This window comes from Leptonotus elevatus, chromosome 7, assembly GCF_054856555.1.
Source record: "Leptonotus elevatus isolate MCC_2025b chromosome 7, RoL_Lele_1.0, whole genome shotgun sequence".
NCBI lineage: Eukaryota > Metazoa > Chordata > Actinopteri > Syngnathiformes > Syngnathidae > Leptonotus > Leptonotus elevatus.
In genome coordinates this window covers 10,110,367-10,129,546 of record NC_141245.1, presented here as the reverse complement: position 1 = coordinate 10,129,546, position 19,180 = coordinate 10,110,367, and the positions used below count along the sequence as shown (strand labels likewise).

The 19,180-nt window shown below is 38.6% G+C and overlaps 1 protein-coding gene across 2 annotated transcripts in view; it reads right to left on the bottom strand.

Moving 5' to 3' along the window:
* The window catches only part of dync2h1 (dynein cytoplasmic 2 heavy chain 1), a 77,660-nt gene that overhangs the window by 48,100 nt on the left and 10,380 nt on the right, over positions 1 to 19,180 (bottom strand). For both annotated transcript variants that reach the window (XM_086080247.1, XM_086080248.1), the window contains exons 19-39: positions 18,589 to 18,716; positions 17,217 to 17,332; positions 16,923 to 17,050; positions 14,338 to 14,487; positions 13,983 to 14,188; positions 13,704 to 13,859; positions 13,485 to 13,599; positions 13,151 to 13,321; positions 12,019 to 12,177; positions 10,104 to 10,172; positions 9,849 to 10,003; positions 8,885 to 9,017; positions 8,668 to 8,785; positions 8,437 to 8,549; positions 7,950 to 8,063; positions 7,631 to 7,781; positions 5,007 to 5,212; positions 3,563 to 3,745; positions 3,180 to 3,362; positions 2,634 to 2,857; positions 2,340 to 2,455 (exon numbers count right to left, since the gene is read on the bottom strand). In XM_086080247.1, coding sequence (XP_085936373.1) covers positions 2,340 to 2,455; positions 2,634 to 2,857; positions 3,180 to 3,362; positions 3,563 to 3,745; positions 5,007 to 5,212; positions 7,631 to 7,781; positions 7,950 to 8,063; positions 8,437 to 8,549; positions 8,668 to 8,785; positions 8,885 to 9,017; positions 9,849 to 10,003; positions 10,104 to 10,172; positions 12,019 to 12,177; positions 13,151 to 13,321; positions 13,485 to 13,599; positions 13,704 to 13,859; positions 13,983 to 14,188; positions 14,338 to 14,487; positions 16,923 to 17,050; positions 17,217 to 17,332; positions 18,589 to 18,716 — 3,094 coding nt within the window. The remainder of the gene's footprint in view (positions 1 to 2,339; positions 2,456 to 2,633; positions 2,858 to 3,179; positions 3,363 to 3,562; positions 3,746 to 5,006; positions 5,213 to 7,630; positions 7,782 to 7,949; positions 8,064 to 8,436; positions 8,550 to 8,667; positions 8,786 to 8,884; positions 9,018 to 9,848; positions 10,004 to 10,103; positions 10,173 to 12,018; positions 12,178 to 13,150; positions 13,322 to 13,484; positions 13,600 to 13,703; positions 13,860 to 13,982; positions 14,189 to 14,337; positions 14,488 to 16,922; positions 17,051 to 17,216; positions 17,333 to 18,588; positions 18,717 to 19,180) is intronic.

Here is a 19,180-nt window from a genome sequence, read left to right as displayed (position 1 = left end):
TGTCAAAGGGCATTCCTCTCTGTTGTAAAGTTAAACAAATACTAAAAACACAAACAAAGTACAGTATTGTAAAATAATCAAATGTTCTGCCTGTAATTCATGTCACAAAAATTACCCACAGTTTGGACAGCCACATTGCCTACACCAGGATGACTCCCGTCAATTTCAAAGCAGAGGAACCACCTGGGAGCCCTCTGGCTGCTTTGCAAAGGCCCTGTTACTTCTCAGGAAAGCACAGACTTGTGGAAAGGAGGCTTACGATGTCACACTGGAACACTCTATGGACAATTTGATGTGTATTCAAACCCTTCCTCTCAGGAATTTTGCTTCAATTCATTTAGCTTAAATTGTAGTATAGAATCATAAACCTTTGTTGTCCCTTATAAGTTGCCATAGTAGTAGTAAGCAGATATTAAACATCCATATAAAAAAGTTGATTGTGCCTGTGTGTGCTTGATGAAAGTTTTAAACTCCATTCTGGTGATATTGAACTCAAAGTTATATAAGTGTAGAAACCTTCACATTAAAGACTGGTTTTAAAGAGGTTTCTGATGTATCCTTTTCTGTAACTAAAAACAGACGTGGTGGCGCTTGAGGGCAGTTCAGGCATTACATTTGAGTTGCTATAATATAATGCTATTCCTTGAGGCAATTCAATTTGCGCGACATTCATGTTTGTCTTTTGTACGCATTAAGTTATCCTATTCATTATATATACAGTGCTGCTCAAAAGTTTGTGAACCCTGCAGGCATGGTCAGCTTTTTAGTATAACATATTAAAATAACCTAATAATAATGTTTAGCCATACCCAAATCTACACACTGACATTGAAAATAATGGACTTGAACAAAAAAAAAGATAAAATTGTCATTCATTCTTGAACAAAAGTTGTTGATTTGAGAAAAACTCAGATTTCATGGGTGTAAAAGTATGTGAACCTCTCACTTAATCAGACATTGCGCCTTCTTTTTCAATGAGAACTTCATCCAAACACTTTCTTTAGTGATTTATCAGTCTATCACATCTACTTGGGGGGAATTTTTGCCAATCTTCCTTGCAAAATGCAGCCAGTTGAGAGAGGTTGGATGGGCGTCTAACATAAACTGCCCACTTCAGGTCCCGCCACAGTATTTTGAAAGAATTTAAGTCAGGATTTTAACTGGGCACATCCAGAACATGAATCTTGTTGTTCTTCAGCCATTCCTTGGTTGTATTGCTGCAATGCTTTGGATTATTGTCACGCTGCATGATCCATCGTCTACAAGGCTGTAACTTCACAAAGGACGGCTTCAGGTTGTGATCCAGGATTTCACAATATTCCTCTGAATTCATGATTCCCTGGATTATGTTGAGTTGTCCAGGTCCTGAGGATGAAAAGTCAGCCCAGAATTTAACATTCTCACCCCCATGCTTCACTGTAGGGAGAAGGTTCTTTTGCTGGTATGCAGTGTTGACTTTTCACCAAACATGACTGTTTTAGTTGTGACCAAACAGTTCACAATTTTGGACTCATCTGTCCACAGAAGGGACTTCCAAAAAGCTTCAGGTTTGTCCAGGTACTCTTTGGCAAAGTTGTGATGGGCAGCTTTGATCTTTTTTTTTGTGATTATAGGCTTCTACCTAGCAAGCCTTCCATGAAAGCCTTGTCGATTGACTTTTGTTCTGATTGTTGAAGCATGCACATGTGGCCCAGATGCAGCAAAATAGGTCTGCAAATCCCTCGATGTGATGTTCGAGTTGGTTTTTTACCTGAATGATCATTTTTCTTGTGGGTCTTGCTGATATTTTAGAAGGTCATCCACTTCTAGGCAGGATTGTAGTAATTTTCAGTGTTCTTTAGTTGCAGATGATCTGCTTCACAGTGGAAGGTTGGAGCAAAATCTTTTTTAGATGACTTTATAGCTTTCCCCAGACAGATGTGCTGTTACTACCCACTTCCTGAGGTATCTTCCTCTCAGCATGACTGACCTGTATGGGTTCACCTGGGTAAGACTAAAGTGACGTGGTTTTGTCTCTGTTTCAGTCAGTGATGCACAATTTCTTTGCTAAACCTCTCATTTTATTGGTCCATTTCAGTGGTTAGTTTAGCTACCAATTTGTCCTACCTGATCCTACTTGACTGCATGTTTTAAGAAATGCAGCTCAGGGTTCACTTACTTTTGCACCGACATGAATTGACCAAAAACTATTTTTAATTAAGTTTTGACTACACAAAAAAAAGAACAAAGCATTGAATTGAAAAACCTACACCTGTTATTTCATATAAAATGTAATGGTTCAGTTGTTTGCCCTGCTAGGAAAACTTTCAAATATTGAAAATATTCATAGAGGGTCTCACTTTTGTCCTTGTCATGACTCTTCCTCTGTTGCTGCAGCAAACTACCACAGGCCTTCAGCACTGTCTTCAAAGCACGCAAACCCCAGTCGTAGTGCTGTTGTGGGGTCAATAGCTCCCTAGACACAAAAAGAAAAGAAGCTTGCTTAACCACTCTCAATTGACTGTAGGGCTGGTCCAAGTACGCACATAACTTTGTCAAAGAATCAATAGACTGCGATAGAAGTCATTGCCGTTACAGGGCTTTTACTGTAAAACACATTCCACACCTACAGCACAACTCAATACAAGTTATACCTGGCTAGGTTAAAGATTGCAACCAGTTTGCGACCCAGTATTTCTCCGTTTTTGAAGCCCTCAGAATACAAAATGACTTCAGCGATAAGCTCATTGTCAGGCCGGCTCATGGCCACCGGCCTGAACAGTTGCTTTAGGTTGTCTGGAAGTTTCTGTCGGCCTCCGTAACCTTTTCCTGCTGGGTTCAGGGTAATGAACACTCCAGAATTTGGGTCTAATTCAACCTGCAAGGGGGATAGATAAGATAAATTAAATTAAATAAATACATTAATACATATGTATTTATTGGTAGACTAATTCACTTTGTAGAAGATTAATAAATGTTGAATTAAGTTCTGAATAAATAGGCTGAAAATAATGCACCCTAACAGTACAGTATTTGCTAAAGTACAGTATTCTTTAGTACAGGTGTACTATGAAAAGCCACTGAACTAAGCAAGAGAATTATCTAAGAACACTAAAGCATTAAAGCATTAAGACACTAAATTAGCTTGGTATCTGTACTTGCAAAACTAAATGGTATTGCATCAGTTCGTATTCACTGACCTCCCTTCCCATCAGTTCGCATGTGAGCTTGTGATGTTTAAGGGAGTCTTGAATGGCTTGAATCTGCATAGAAACTGCAGATAGCACTGCCTCCTCCAAACGATTGAACTCGTCAAAGCAGCCCCATGCGCCACACTTCACCAAGCCCACAAAAATGCGTCCCATTGATTTCACATCAATGCCCTGGGTAAGAAGACAAAATGGGAAAAGAGACTTTCATTTTCATCTTCCTTTTGAAGTCAGATCTGTAATTATTCAAAACATGAGCTGGCAAACAAAGATAAAAGAATATAATCTATTTGTCTATACACAATGTACCAATCTCTAAAGATAAACAATGTGATAATAATGTGATAATGAGGGATTTTGAGTATGGGTTTTACCTCATCACAATTGAACACCAACACCTGGCGTCCAAACAGCCCACCCAGGGCTTTGACAGACTCAGTCTTGCCAGTTCCAGCTGGCCCGTAGGGGTTCCCCCCAAGCCCCATCTTCATGGCCTGAGTCAGAGTCAGGTAGCATTTATCAGTCAGTGGAGTGTGCACCAGCTTCGCCGCATTCCCCTGCAAAGACAGAGAGAGAGAAAATGGAGAGGGAATTGAGAGTAAAAGAGGAGATCAAGAGGACGACAGTTGGATGATACAATGAGAATAGAGAGAAAGCAGGTGGATGATTAAGATACAGAATCTGAAAACAATTTGATGACCAGAAAAACATAATGACATACTTTTAGTGTCTTTTTAAATTAGCTCACTGTGCATTCACTTTTACCCATTCTTTAATAAACAGCTCCCCCAAATGGTAGTTATTCCAGGTACATTAAGAAATCTGCACCTGGAAAGTTCCCCAAATGATGGCGTCTACATACCAAAGACACTTTACTGGTTGCTGTAAACTGGAATGAGTATGGATGAAGATGTCCATACCAGTGTCCAATTAAAAACTGTATTTCCAAATGTATTTTTTTATGTAGCTTTGGAAAAACAAACTAAGACTTGGAAAATTTGGAGTTTCACACACTTTTCATATGACAGAAACCAAGAGTTCCAGAGACAACAGTGTGGTAAGGGATAATTCTGCTCTGTTATACAATGCTATGAGTGTTACTAGTATTACTATCTCACTAGGGCTTGCCATAGTGTGTAAAAGAGTACACACAAAGTTTTTACTCAAATTATAACATATACAATGCTATCATTTGTTATTACAATTGTTCAATGTCACTGATATTTAGTGGTGGAAGGCAAAGTAGTAAAAGTACAGATTACATCTGGGTCCAAATTAGACATTTATTTTTATCTTTATGGTCTTTTATCATCTCGGAAACTTGTAATTCAGGCATATACAGGATGTGGGTATGGAGCCAGGTGTACATTTTGGTCTTGATCCAAATGAGGACTCGGTGAGAAGAGGACTACCGGTACACAGTCCCGAGTGGCATGAGATGAGTCATTTATCTAGCTAAAATGCTCTATATACACAAATTTGATGTCTGACAAATGACTTCCATTTGAGTAGATACTCCCCCCCACACAGGCTATTGTGAACTAAATGTTAAGCACCAACTTTATCTTCCCATTTAGATTCTGACTTACAATGATGATTTTGCTATTTTTAAACAAGTCCAATTTTCATATCTTTTGGGCACAATGATTAATGGTGACACATATAATTGGAATCGAGTGTGTGCCAACATTATGGAAAGGATGTCCTCTTCAATAAATCACAAGGTCATGCTCAAGGAAAAGCCTCCCTATGAATGTGTGCAGGAGGTGGACTGTTCCAAGAAAAACAAAAGAGACACAACCAGTTGCAGTTACCCACCTGGTACTCGTAGGTGTAGCTGAACTGTGAATCCACCATATTAATGTGACAGCATTTATCAGGTCCCATGTAGAAGCGAAGTTGCTTCTGCCAGACCCAGGCCTCAAGGCTGCTGACTCCTTCTTGCTGTAGCTGCTTCACCACACTGATGTTGTGGATTATGTCCAGGATCAAGGCCTTTAACTTCAGCTGCAGAATACCAGTGTCTGTACAGGGCCATTATTATATCAACAAGTGCATGAGTGAAATATGATAATGCATGAAATGTAAAGTACAGTAAACAATAATCGTCGTATACCTAATTGTCACCTTCTCACTTGCAATCCAACAAAAATAGTATCAATGAACTACGCATTTAAATTAGTTAATTCCTTTTAAGGATGATGCATTGCAAATAGATTAAATTGTATTTGTTTACAATGTTGTTTACTATAAAAATTACCAATTGAAGGAATTGTGAGAAGAACAAATAGATTAAAGAAAACAGTTAATTTCTTCAAGCATTCAAATTACTCACACAAATCAGTTAGCAAGAATCATTTCATTAGCTGCATAATTACTACTTACTCACAGAGAAACGCTGAATATTAATTCCACTGATACGCAAGCATGCTCTGAAAAGGACTACAGTGTCGCCTCACTTTTTGCTGGTGATACGCTCCAAGCCCCGCGCAATAAGTGAATTTCCACGAAGTAGAGGTTAAACTTTATTCTAATTCATTTATTTATTATTATTATTATTATTTTTATTGGGGGGGGGGGGGTCAAATGTCACAAATTGGTCACAAATGAAAATCTGCCATAATTGAACCACAAAGTAGCAAGGGCACACTGTATACAGACATATGTATATATACATATATAATTTTGAAATACATCTCTGATGTCAGGCTAGCAACCACACAGAATGCATTCTTGAATACACACCACCACGACATCTAAATAATTCATACATCGGAGACTGGGCTGTGTCCCTTAGTTCGCCCTTCATCTCTTCATCTTACATTTTGGCGTATCTATTCAATTACTTTTTAATGGTTCTTTTGTTCTATCATCTTTGTGTTTTTGTCACTTGGGTTCAGAAACATACAATATTATGACAAAGAGACTGAATGTCCTGACGTACACAACTGGTAAACAAAAAATATTACACAACAAAATGCTTATTTATGATGATTAAGGATTGTTGTTGCTTTATTGTCTTGTCTAATGTCTTGTCTTGACACTGTTGACTTTAATAGACTGGAAGAAAGAGTAAATATCATTAGTACTGTATTATCTATAAAAGCGAGGAAGGGACAGACTAATGAAGTAGGGGTCTAATCATCTATGAATAATCGTATTCCTCACATTATCTAATATTAAACACTCAATAAACACCTTTAAAACAGGCAGTGCTGATTTCATTACAATAATCTGCTCCTTTCATAAGCCATTAGCCTACACTGCACATAAACACCATTACTAAACCCAAGTGGTTAAGTTGCGTGTTTGTAGGAAATCAAAATGGATGTCACTACACAAAAATGCTACTGGCAAGAGAAGGTGCTGTGGAATACAAAACGCTGCTCTATAATATGTTAACAACGTTCCATCACAATAGCTCCATAACTCCTCACAGCATGGAAGGTGAGCCAACATCTTGGAACTGAAGCGACAGTATTACAATCTGTGCACCTAAAAGCCACTTAACTGTCTGGCACATATTGCACATGACATCAAATGTTTCACTCTTGTCAGTTAACAACTTGCAATTGCACTTGCTTATTAATTTATTTATTTTTCATGTTTAGGTATTAGTTACAGTACATGCCTTTTAACTGTTGCCTCTGACCTCTGATTACGCGTTAATAACTACAATATTTTGTTTGTTTGTAAGCGGTTCAGAAAAACGAATGAATGAATGACTATATATAATGGATTTAAAGGGATACTTCACTTATGGACTCTATTTGTAGCAAAAAAAATATTAATATTTTGTCTATAGTTAATTTGATAACGTCATTATTTTTCATGGGTATTTAGTCATTATTTTTTTTAAATAATAAAAACTGGCCGACGTTTATTGAACACGTGACTAGATTGTGTGTAAATATTGGACTAGACTGCACAATTACACAGCACTCTAGCGTTGTTCTTGAAAGAATGAGGCCATTGTTTCGAGGCAACACGATGAAGTAAGCCTACCAAGTGAAATTGATTTTCTTTTTGTCCTCCTCGTTGTCAAATGTCTATCTATTGTTCGGCAAGTGAGTATACACCATATTAGTGTCGTTGGATGCAACATGTACATAGGCATGTGTTGAAAATGTAAACTAAGCTAAACTAATTAGTTACAACAAATCAAGTCTTCCTTTAAAGGTACTTTACAAGGAAAGTCAACCCAAAAAGTTATTAACAATAATATGTTCTATGTGCCCCCACTAGTCTATAGCTGTTGACTGAAAATGACATCACAGTTGCTCAGGTAATTATGAATCACTAATCATGCTCACCTGTTTTGTGAGTTTAGTCAAGTGACGGTTACTTATTATTGTAGAAAAAATATTTTGTGGTGCCTTCTCATTTAAAGTGAACGTCCACTAATGCATGCACAAATACATACAAAACAACAGTAAGCTTGCCTGTATTTGTCTGGTCATCAGAGCTGGTGTCCACTGTGGTGTAGTGTTCCAGCTTGGCAGTGAGTTCAAACTCCAGCTGCTGAAGACTGTGTTCCTTGAGTGCTCGCTCTACATCTTCAGTGAATTGGATTTGCTCTGCAAGACACAAAATCTGTACCCAAAAAATAAATGTTTTACTTTCCAGGCATTTTTGTTTAAAGGAAATGATGGGTAAAAAAATAATTAAAAAAAGACATTGCAACAAATATAAGTAAATGAGAAGCAGACTTAAGTAAAAAAAAAAAGGGGGAAACACGTATGAAAAATTATGCATACGTACTTGTGACGGATAACGTGTGGGATCGACGTCGCCTTTTTTCCCTGCAGTGACACATTCATACAGCATTTCCCTCAAAGTCCCCTTCATTTCCTTAGACAGTTCATTTAACCACACCTATGAAGCAGACATAAATTAGAAACACTGGGCAACAGACTACGTCTGTATTGAAATTAGGCTTTACACAATCAGGATTTTTCGGCTGATCACGAGTCAGCGAGTTTGCAAAAAAAAACCTAAAACCAATCACTGATTCGATCCGAATATGGAGCAATATATCGAAGTGAAACAACTTTTATATTTACAGTACAGTGGACTGCCGCCATTCGTGAGGAATAGGGACTGGCCCGGCCCACGAATAGCTAAAACACAAGTAATTGACGCCATCTGAAATGCATGGGGATCACTGATTTTGCATGAAATCCCTATACAGTCGATCAGATTGGTGTAAAGTCTAATTGAAATGATGTGGGGTGTATTTTTTATTTACCTCCACAAGGCTGGATATATGAACAGTATTTCTGAGAGGTACCACCTCTCCGTCCAAGGAACACATGGCCACAATGTGCTGGCACTGCTCATCAAACACAACACTATGGATGCCTGCGCAGGTAGTACATTGATTAGGTTCTCTGTTCAAGCTACAGACCTTCAAGATTTAAATGGTGTCCACTAATCATCCAGACAAAAAAACATGTAAAGGCGAGTAAAGGCTCATGACCTGCAAACAGTTTCTTGAGGTGCGACTGGATAACCGTTGGGTTGGTGGCTTGACCGAGAATCTCTAAAAGATCATCATCTCCTATAAAATAAAACCTTGGGAAGGCCGAGCGCTTTTCCTAAAACAGTCACACAGGTATCACACATTCGTATGAAGTAGTCATACATTAAGGGATGGATGTCATGTGTTTGGTGGTTTTGGTATGTATGTATAGTACCTCCAGGAACTCATTGAGTGACTTCTGGCAGCGCTGCAGCTGGTCCATTATGGTCACCAGGGAGTTTCTGATGCCAGCCCTTGAGCTCAGAGAAATGACTCTGTTGTCCCTCTGGATATCTGACATGATAGACCTGTGGCACATGGGATTTTACTGTTAATTAATGTTTAGAGTACATATCCTGTGTTTCCAGAAATTTAGGTGTTTTCAGAAATTTAGAAACATAGAATCATAGATCAGGTTACATGGGGACAAAAAGGAGCCAAGCCTCACAAAGTAGACCTGAGCTGAAGTAAAAAAAACAAAACAATCTTTGACGGGGATGGTGGTGGGAGTGGCTAGTCATGATTTTAAAATTGCATTATTTACATTGAATATACAGCATTGTCCATGGAAATGATACAACTGGCACATGAGACCTAAAAAAAATATATATATTTTTTTAAATTCATGGTTGAGCTCATTGGCAGCACTTCATCATCAAACAAGCCAATTGCATCTCAATAAATGCCTCCCACTGAAATTTAGATTGTAAAACTCTTTAGAGCTGAACAAAAACAAGCCAACAGAGATAAGTGGGTTTATTTTTGTTGGTTTAAAAAAAATAAATAGGAGGATGCCCCGATTGACAAAAGGCCAGCCCAGGCTGTACCACCTACTAACTCAAAGTCAGCTGGGATAGGCTCCAGCTCCCCCATAACCTGAAAGTATCTTTGTGCAGTTTGTCACGTTTTTACTCGCGACTGCCATCTCTGGCCCAAAGCGTAACTACAGCATCTGTGTCAGGCTTGTTCAATGCACAATGCACCTTTAATGAGGACAACAGGTAAAAGAAAAAGGAATGAAAAATTACCGTTGATAGTGTGCATAAAAGTATCCTGAATTACTTGAAGTATTACAATTAAGGGGGACTGACCATTTGTTTTTGTTTTTTCCCACTATCTTCTCACAAAAAGATTTATACCTAAAGTCTTCATCAACTCGTTTGAAGCGGGCCTCCTCTCGGGGCAATGCCCCCCGTCCAAAGATAGGCTCCAGATAAACCCATCTTCTCTGGATGGCATTAAGACTTAGTAGGTATTCATCCAAGTCTGACAGGCGTACCTCCCACAAGCTGACCTGGATGTAAATGGAAGTAAACAAACATACGTTTGTTATTTTAATCTTGTTTTGTTATTTTTGTTTATTCAAAGAACCCCTATCCACATGTTCGTCTGACCTTATCCTGGAAGTTGTGGTAGTAGGGGGAGTCTTTCAGAGACTGCAGCAGACAGCGGTTATCTCCCACCTGGATGGACACAAAGTGGCAATAAAGCCAACATTGGCTTCATAAAGATTACATCAAATAGTGTCTGCTGATGTAACTCACAAAAGCTACATCTTTGAAGCAATTGAAAGTTATCTAACCCTTTAAATGAGCTGCCTGAACTATTACAAAAGAAATAAGTTTTGCTAAATTAAACACTATTCATATATTTGCCTGCTATACCAGCACTTGGCAAAAGGTCCAAACAATGGAAAAGGAGTAGGAAATAGTTGTTGATATTTGCAATACTGTCCTAAATAGTTGCTAACAGTTCCCAAATGTCTTTTGCAAACACTTGGGAGCGGCTTGGCTCAATGGTAGATTATTTGTCTCCCAACCTCAAATTTGTGGATTTGATCCCTCGGCCCTTGTGACCATGTCAAAGTGAGTGTCCTCAAGCAAGATACTGAATCCAAATTGTTGAAGGTGAATGGGAAGGCAGTGTGGGGTGGCGTGGCTCAGAAGTAGAGTGGTCGTCTCGCAACTCAGAGTGTGTGGGCTTGATCCCATGCCATCGTGACCACATCAAATTATCTCTGAGCAAGATACTAAACCCCCAGTTGCTCCTGATGCTGTGTCATATGTAGGTGAATGAGTAGTCAAATGTAAAGCGCTTTGAGGGACTTGTAAGGTGAAAAAGCGCTAAATCAATCAATCAATCAATACATCAACTTTATGCCTGTTTTTGCAGGGGCAAATGTTTAGTAAACCAGGCCCATAGTGCATTAAGCATATGACAAAATGGAATTCATCACGCATTGTAAGGGGACATATAGTGTGTATGAACTATAAATCAGGAGGTAAAAAACTTTGCCAGTCTAAACAAAACGTAAGCTCAGGATTTATGTGTCTGCTTTCAGGCCGTTAGTCACTGCTCAATACATATAACACTCCAAAATCCATTGTCCCTTAAATGATATCTGGAAATGGTGCATAAATCTCGACGACTGCAGTCTCACAAAATGATTCCTCAACTAGGGGTACAGCAAATTTAAAATGAAGTGGAACAATACAGACTCTCACAGGATGATAATAATAAAGACATTCAGTAATATACTGTAAATCAAACTTATTATCGCCAAGATGTCCCCAAGGATTTTTTTCTGAAATCATTTCAAGGGTGCTTCAACATAGCCACGGTGCCTGTCCAATATTCTGGATAAATAGGATTTTACAATGCATTACATTCAAAGAGTCAGAGCTGAAATCATAGACTTGCAATGCATACTTGTGGGGCATGCAGTGATGATGCTCAACTGGTGAGTCTGGACCTAAAAGTGGGTCATTGACCCATTATGACTTAAGAAAGCTTTGCAATGAACTAGTTGGCACAGGGATTTATGCATATGTGTCACGCGGCAAGACACGGCTTACTAATGTGACTTTTGCTCATATGTGGTGATGCAGTAAAAAGTTAAAGTAACTGCATAATAAATCTGGAAATGCCTTCAGATTCTTTTTTTTTTTGTGACTTTGCGAAGCTTACAGTAATTAAAACGAAGTTAAAGTAACTGCATAATACATCTGGAAATGCCTTCAGATTCTTTTTTTTTTTGTGACTTTGCAAAGCTTACAGTAATTAAAACGTTTTAAAAATACATAAGTGACATATTCCTCACTTCTAATTGTACAGTATACCATGCTGGAGGCCACAATACAAAATTATTCCTCAACCTGCCTAAATATATATATTTTTTTAAGTACAGATTCACATTGTCCATCCGGATCATTATCCTTAATGTGAGTGTGAGGAAGAAAAAAACACTAGCCTAGCCGACAACTAAACACCACCAAGAGCACATTTGGTTCAGTGTGTATATGCTTGTACCTGGCTGACGATATCTTTCCAGTCTTTGATGATGTTTATGGTACAGCCACTACTGCCAGTGTACTCTGTAAGGTTAAAGGTAGCTGCTGCTCCCCACAAATCCAACTCTCTCAGTGCTTCTCTGATTGTCACCTCTGCCTGGGCACGGCTATTCAGATCCTATACATACGTAAAACTTTCAATTAGCCAGGTATGAAGATGAGTTTGATTTGAGTTTGAAAACCACAGATGCAGAATTCATCATGTGGGGTTGTCTTTTTAACAAAATGTAAACATTTATTTTCTCGCATTAGTGACACTAATATGTAGACACAGCAGCAAGAAAGAACAATTACAGTATGTCAGCAAGAAATCATTCAAAACCATCCTTACACTTCAATATTTTTTGCATTCAACCAGTCCAATGATTGTGTTTTCTTTTACCAGAATCAGTTAAAGCAACTTGAAGGTATGTAATTGTTTCATTACTTTTGAAAAATTACAATTTATCAAACACTTCTGACTAAGAAGCAGTGTCCTGTAGCGCTACAACACTACAATAACCCAAATATTTCCTGCATTGGCCATCAAAAATGCATGATTATTTTGGAAAGGTAGATTTTCTTGATGTAGCTGTTGTATTGGATACTACGTTTAAAAATATATACATACCAAAATGTTAATTACAAATTGTATATGCAGTACCTAATAATCTATAAATTAGAACGTAAATGAGAGTAAAATAAAGCAATTGAGAAATTTTTCCCACTACATTAACTGGGTAATTTTTTAAAAAATCGATGATGATGACCAATCAAAACAATTTTGCATTCTGCTCTCCAGTTTCTTTTGACTTACTGAATTACTTAATGATGGTGATCAAACTACTTACTTTGGTAGACAAATAACTGCCTCAGGAAAATCCAACTAGAAAAGCTGGAATTTATTTGGGGTTAATCAGGGGTACTTTAAAGTGTGTGCCGACTCCCATTGAACATGAGCTTGAATGTGATGTGAATGTGAATGTGAGTTGAACAAATTATAGGTAACATTAATGGCAAAAATAAACGTTTTGAAATTTACTCTTATTCATTTCTTTATGTCACAAACACCTGCCATTTGAACAGTGTAGATGTTTTTATATCCACTGTACCTTAAGCTCCATGGCCTTTGCAATAATGTTATCTGCCACTCCAAGAAGGTCATTAAAGGTGAGTCTTTCTAGAGTCATCCCCCTTGGAAGACCAAGTAAACGGAACATGTCCAACCAATGGTCTTGAGACAGATGTTCCCCACGCACATACTTCAGCACTGGGACAATGTTCTGAACACACAGATGGAACCACAACAACTAATGGTGCATGAACTCAATCCCCTAACACCTGAATACCTTCAGAAAAAGAGTGTAGTTAACTAAAAACATTCCCATTGATGACTTTCATTTACAAACTATATACTGTATAACATTTTTTAACTGGATTTTGTACCTTATATTTATCCACTTCTTCTTGCAGTTTAACAGAAATGGCCGTAGGATGTTCCAGCTTCCTAAGTTTGTCTTGCCATGTAAACAGAAATTCCTCAAACAGATAGGTCTTACTCCTGTAAAATGGGGAAACAATGTTCAAGCAAATAAATATAAAGAAAGAAAGAAAGAATAAAAATGGCATCCATAGTATGTTTATGATCTGTGTTTGTTACTTTACCTGAATGAGATCCAGTCCTCCTGAGCCTTCTCTGTAAACCTTTGATGCCACTCCTCATACAGACCCCACATCTGGCTATACACCTCCATATCTTGTTTTGTTTCTTCAGCCAGAGGGAAAGTTGAAACCTCCAGGTCGAAGTAGACACAGTCCTCACTAAGGCGAAGAGAAGTACGGTAAAGAAAAAAAGGGTGGCAAGATCAGAAACCATGCATGATCTCAACAGTGCGAGAAGTGGAAGTTTAATTGTATCCTTTATATAAACTACAGACTACTTACATTAGTTTACTACGCATTAATTCTAACTCCTGGAACTCTTGCTGCTTATCTCTGATGGTTTGAAGACTGGCAAGTAGGGTATCATGATCACCAGACTCAAGCAGCTCCTCATTGGGCTTCAGCTGGTCCCAGCGGGCCTTGAACCGCTCCAGATCTGCGCTGTAGGCATTGATCCGATCTGTGGTGAAACTTCGCATCACCTCCACCTAGGAAAAGGAGAAGAATGAACGATATCGAAAAGAGTCAGCCACCGGCAGATCCAGGGACGAAAAGGATTTATGTAAATATGAATTAAGCACCAGCCGATGAAATGTGTCCCATCAAGGACTCAAACCATGATGCTCTGTAGGTATACCTGATCTTTGATCATGAGCTGATGGCTCTCCATGACAAGCTCTAGTTTGTCCCATTTGGCCCTCAGGGAGGAGAGGGAGTCCAGCCCCGCCCCAGATACTGCTCGCAGCAAACGGTTTTTCTCCTCTGCCGACTTGAACTGAGGCAGGATCTAGTCAGATGCACACAGTTAACCCTAAGATGCATGACCTACCAATAGTGACCCCACACCATGAGTGCGGTCATCTTTTACCCCAAATAGAAGAAAAAAATGTTTTATGCAGAAATTTCTCTTGTGGTTAAGTTAGAAATGACTTTTTTCTACAAACCCAATTCCCCAAAAGTTGGCACACTACAAATTGTGAATAAAAACTGAATGCTATTATGTGGAAGTGCCTCTTTTTTTTTCAGAATAGAACATAGAGAACGGGTCAAAAGTTTAAACTGAGAAAATGTATCATTTTAAGGGAAAACTATGATGATTTTAAATTCCATGGTGTCAACAAATCTCAAAAAAGTTGGGACAAGGCCAAGGCATTCCCTCTTCTTCTTACAACAGTCTGCAAACGTCTGGGGATCGAGGAGACAAATTTCTCAAGTTTAGAAATAGGAATGCTGTCCCATTCTTGTCTAACACGTCTCTCGAACTGTTCAACTGTCTCGGGCTTTCTTTGTTGCACCTTCCCCTTTATGATGCGCCAAATGTGTTCTATAAGTGAAAGAAGTGGACTGCAGGCTGGCCATTTCAATACCTGGATCCTTTTCCTATGCAGCCATTGTGTTGTAATTGGTGCTGCATGTGGTCTGGCATTATCGTTTTGAGAAATGCAAGATCTTCTCTGAAAGTGATGATGCCTGGATGGGAGCATATGTTGTTCTCCAATCTGAATATACCTTTCTGCATTGACGGTGCCTTTCCAGATGTGGAAGCTGCCCATGCCACACACACTCATGCAACCCTATACCATCACAGATGCAGGTTTATAAATTGAGTGCTGATAACAACTTGGGTTGTCCTTGTCCTCTCTACTCAGTATGATATTGCGCCCCAGTTTTCCACAAAGAACTTGGAATCGTGATTCGTCTGACCACAAAACAGGTTTCCACTTTGCCACACTCCATTTTAAATAACCCCTGGCCCAGATTAACGCCTGCGCTTCTTGGTCTGCTTTAGAAATGGCTTCTTCTTTGTACTGTAGAGTTTCATCTGTCAACAGCGGCTGGCACGGAGGATTGTGTTCACCCACAATGTTTTCTGGAAGTATTGCTGAGCCATTTCTGTGATTTCCCTTACAGTAAGCATTCCTGTTTGCGGTGCAGTGCCGTTTAAGGGCCCGAAGATCATGGGCATCCAATATGATTTTTCGGCCTTGACCCTTACACACAGAGATTGTTCCAGATTCTCAGAATTATTGGATGATGTTATGCACTGTAGATGATGATTACTTAAATCTTTTTGCAATTTTTCGCTGGTAAACATCTTTCTGATATTTCTTCACTATCTTTCTGCGCAACATTGGAGGAATTGGTGATTCTCTACCCATCTTTGCTTCTGAGAGACACTGCCACTCCGAGAAGCTCTTTTTATACTCCAATCAAGTTGCCAATGGACCTCATTAGTGGTAACTGGTTTTCCAGCAGTTTTTTTTATAAGTGCAATTGACTTTTCCAGCCTCTTATTGCTACCTGTCCCAACTTTTTTTTTAGATCTGTTGGCACCATTAAATTTACAATCAACATATTTTTCCCTTAAAATTACAAATGTTCTCAGTTTAAACTTTTGACCTCTCATCTATGTTCTATTCTGAACAAAATATTGAAATTTGACACTTCCACATAATTGCATTCAGTTTTTATTCAACATTTGTATAGTGTCCCACCTTTTTTCGGATTGTGTTTGTATTTTCAAATATTTTATGTTTAAAGTAGTAAGATTACTGTTATTTAGCCTCATCAAAGCTCCATTAAAATAATTTATACAGATACAGATTCTGACATTAGTTAAAATAATAGTAAATATTAATCTAAAATTGTGTGCCAAAAAGGGTCCACAAAAGGTCTAACAGTAAGTATAGTGGACATAGACCAGCAATAATTTTGGGAGAAATACACTCCTGAAGTCAAACTTATCATGCATGCCAGCACACAAGTGATGCAGCAGCAGAAAGGTATTGGTCATGGCAAAGAAGAAAACGGTGATGATGACCATTAGCACCAAGAATGTGTCACAGGTGGCTAGGTCAACAAAAAGTAAACATTAGCAATAAAAGAAGAAGAAAAAAACTGTAAAGTGTTTTAAATGCTTCGCACAGTGTTTCACCCCACCCCCGCAATAACATTTTGTTCTGGAGTTTCATCACATTGTCACAAGTCCTCATCTGCCACGCTTGATAAAAGCTAATGGGCAGAATTAATTGCACACACTGTTTTGAACTTTTATTGTAAAGCAGTTCACTTTTTACAATTGTGTAACAGTTCAAGATTAACAGGGGACAAACCCCATCCTGGAATGGATGGCGTTCAACTCCCAATGATTCAATTAAATGCAATGATATTTTAAACAATACTATGTTCTAAATTCCTGAGTATGGGTTATTTGTCTCTTACCTCAGGTTTGTGGGCCACTATCTGAGTATATTTGCAACTTGCAGCACTAATCGCTTCAATATTTTCGGGTCGTGTGGACAAGGTCTCCATTGACTCTGACACAAAACTGCCTATGGCCTGTGTGTGACCTGAAGTCGAGCCATTGGAAGAAGAAAAACAAAAATTGGAATCAAACAACAAGAATCATGCATAGAATTAGTATACAACAACAGACAAAAAAGGGTAAAGAGGCACACTGGAAATGTTGTCTTTTGTTTTGTAAAAAATAATATATATATTCATTGTGCACTCCACCTTGTATGGACTTCCGAAGAGACATAAGCAACAGGTCAAAAAGTCTCTGGATCAGCCCATCGATGGCAGCTTTTAGGGGTTCACAGTTGACTGTGATACAGTCAACCTTCTCCTGGCTGACAAAAATGAATGTACAGTATATGCATTAAGAAAAGGCACCAGTTTCAGTAGTGCTAAAAGTCAAATATGTTTCCATTGTTGCCTGATAGGGCCCTTCTGTCTATATCCGTTGTTTTAATTCCCAATTACCCACACAACGTTTTAAACATAAACATAAAAACGTGTTAAAAAAAATAAAAAAAATAAACTATAGGAAGTGCTTTGCTATGTTGCAAATAGCATGGTGGACAAGTTAACACAAGTGTCACCGCGCATGTCGGCTCGGGCCTCCCTATGTGGAGTTCTTCCTGCTTGTGAGGCTTTTTTTTCCCAGGGAAAACAGTTTTCTCACTAGTCCTTCTTAATCAAAATGTTGCATTAACTGAAAATGATAACTGTCCATTGGAATGTGAGAGTAAATTGTGGTTTGTTTACACAGTATGTGCCCTGTGATTTGCTGGTAACCAGTCCAGGATGTACAGCGCCTGTGACCCAATGTCAGCTGGGATAGGCTCCAACCCACTCACAATCCTAAGGTTGTTATGTCTGTTATCTGGTTTTCTTTGTCTCCCCCTATTGCTGAGTACTGGTGAGCGGTGGGTGGTGCCCTGGCAACACACTTGTCACCTATCTGCAATCAGCAGCTATTTAAGGGTGGCTGCAGCAGTGTGCTGCTGCCAAAAGATTGTTTGCTTCGCCCATGTGCCCGTCAGCTGTCAGTGTTTAGTGCTCTTTATTGTCAAATTCATGTGCTTAGGTTTTTTTCATCTTTCGTGTTTACCCCTGCTACCATAAATACATTATCTTTTGTATCTAGTACTTAGTCATTTTGTGTTGAACTTTGAGGCTGACCTTTTGTCGAGCTGTTCGCAGTGTGCGAGCGTCTTTAGTTCTTTCCACGTGTTTTGGGCGCATTGTGTTTAATAAACATTTTTGTACATTTTTTGAATCTGCTTTGGGATTCAGATTACTCGGCATTGCCAAACTCATAATAAAGGCAAAGTTCTTTACAGAAAGGATGGATGGATGGATAGATGTATCCATCCATCTATCCCTTTTCTTAACCGCTTATTCCTCGCAAGGGCAGCGGGGGTGCTGGATCCTATCCCAGCCGGCTTTGGGCAGTAGGCGGACTACACACTGAACTGATGGATGGATTTATTAAAAACAAAATGTTTCCCTTCTCTTTATATTGTAAATAGTTTGCTTTTGTCAGTTGTATAAGCACCCATAGTGTTTAGACTATATACTTGTTCTTTTGTGTAATATGTACCTGGGCAGACGTTCTGATTCCTTTCCTCTGGCTTTCAACGCCTTGAAATTTCTCTCCCAATCCTGCACAGAGGTCAGATGCTTCTCCACTAACTTCTCCAAATCGACCTGGCCTAGCACCACCCACTCCTAAAAAAACAACAAGAAAAACACATGCATGTGTGCACACACGCAAATACTGAGACATGCATACTTCCTCATTTTAAATGCAACTGTGTGAGAAATGACTTAAAATGACATTTAACAAATAATAATGATGACTATAAAGGTTGGGTTTTCCCTTTCAAACATAGCCTGCATTTTTCACCAGAGAAAGTTAAAATTATTTAAATCAAAATGTCACTTTATTTGACTCATTTTCTTAGTGAAGTACTTTTAAAAGCAAAATAATTCCCAAAGGAGTTAAAAGAGGACTGAAAATAAATGTTAAGAAAGAAAAAAAAAAGTCAAAGCATGATAAAGTTACTGTGCATCTAACACTTTTTCTGTAATCCTCAAAAGCAACACAACCAAAACCCTAACATATTCCGGTAATATATACACAGTGTTTAACAGACTGTTGACTAATACATAGAATTACCAATGTAAGGGGA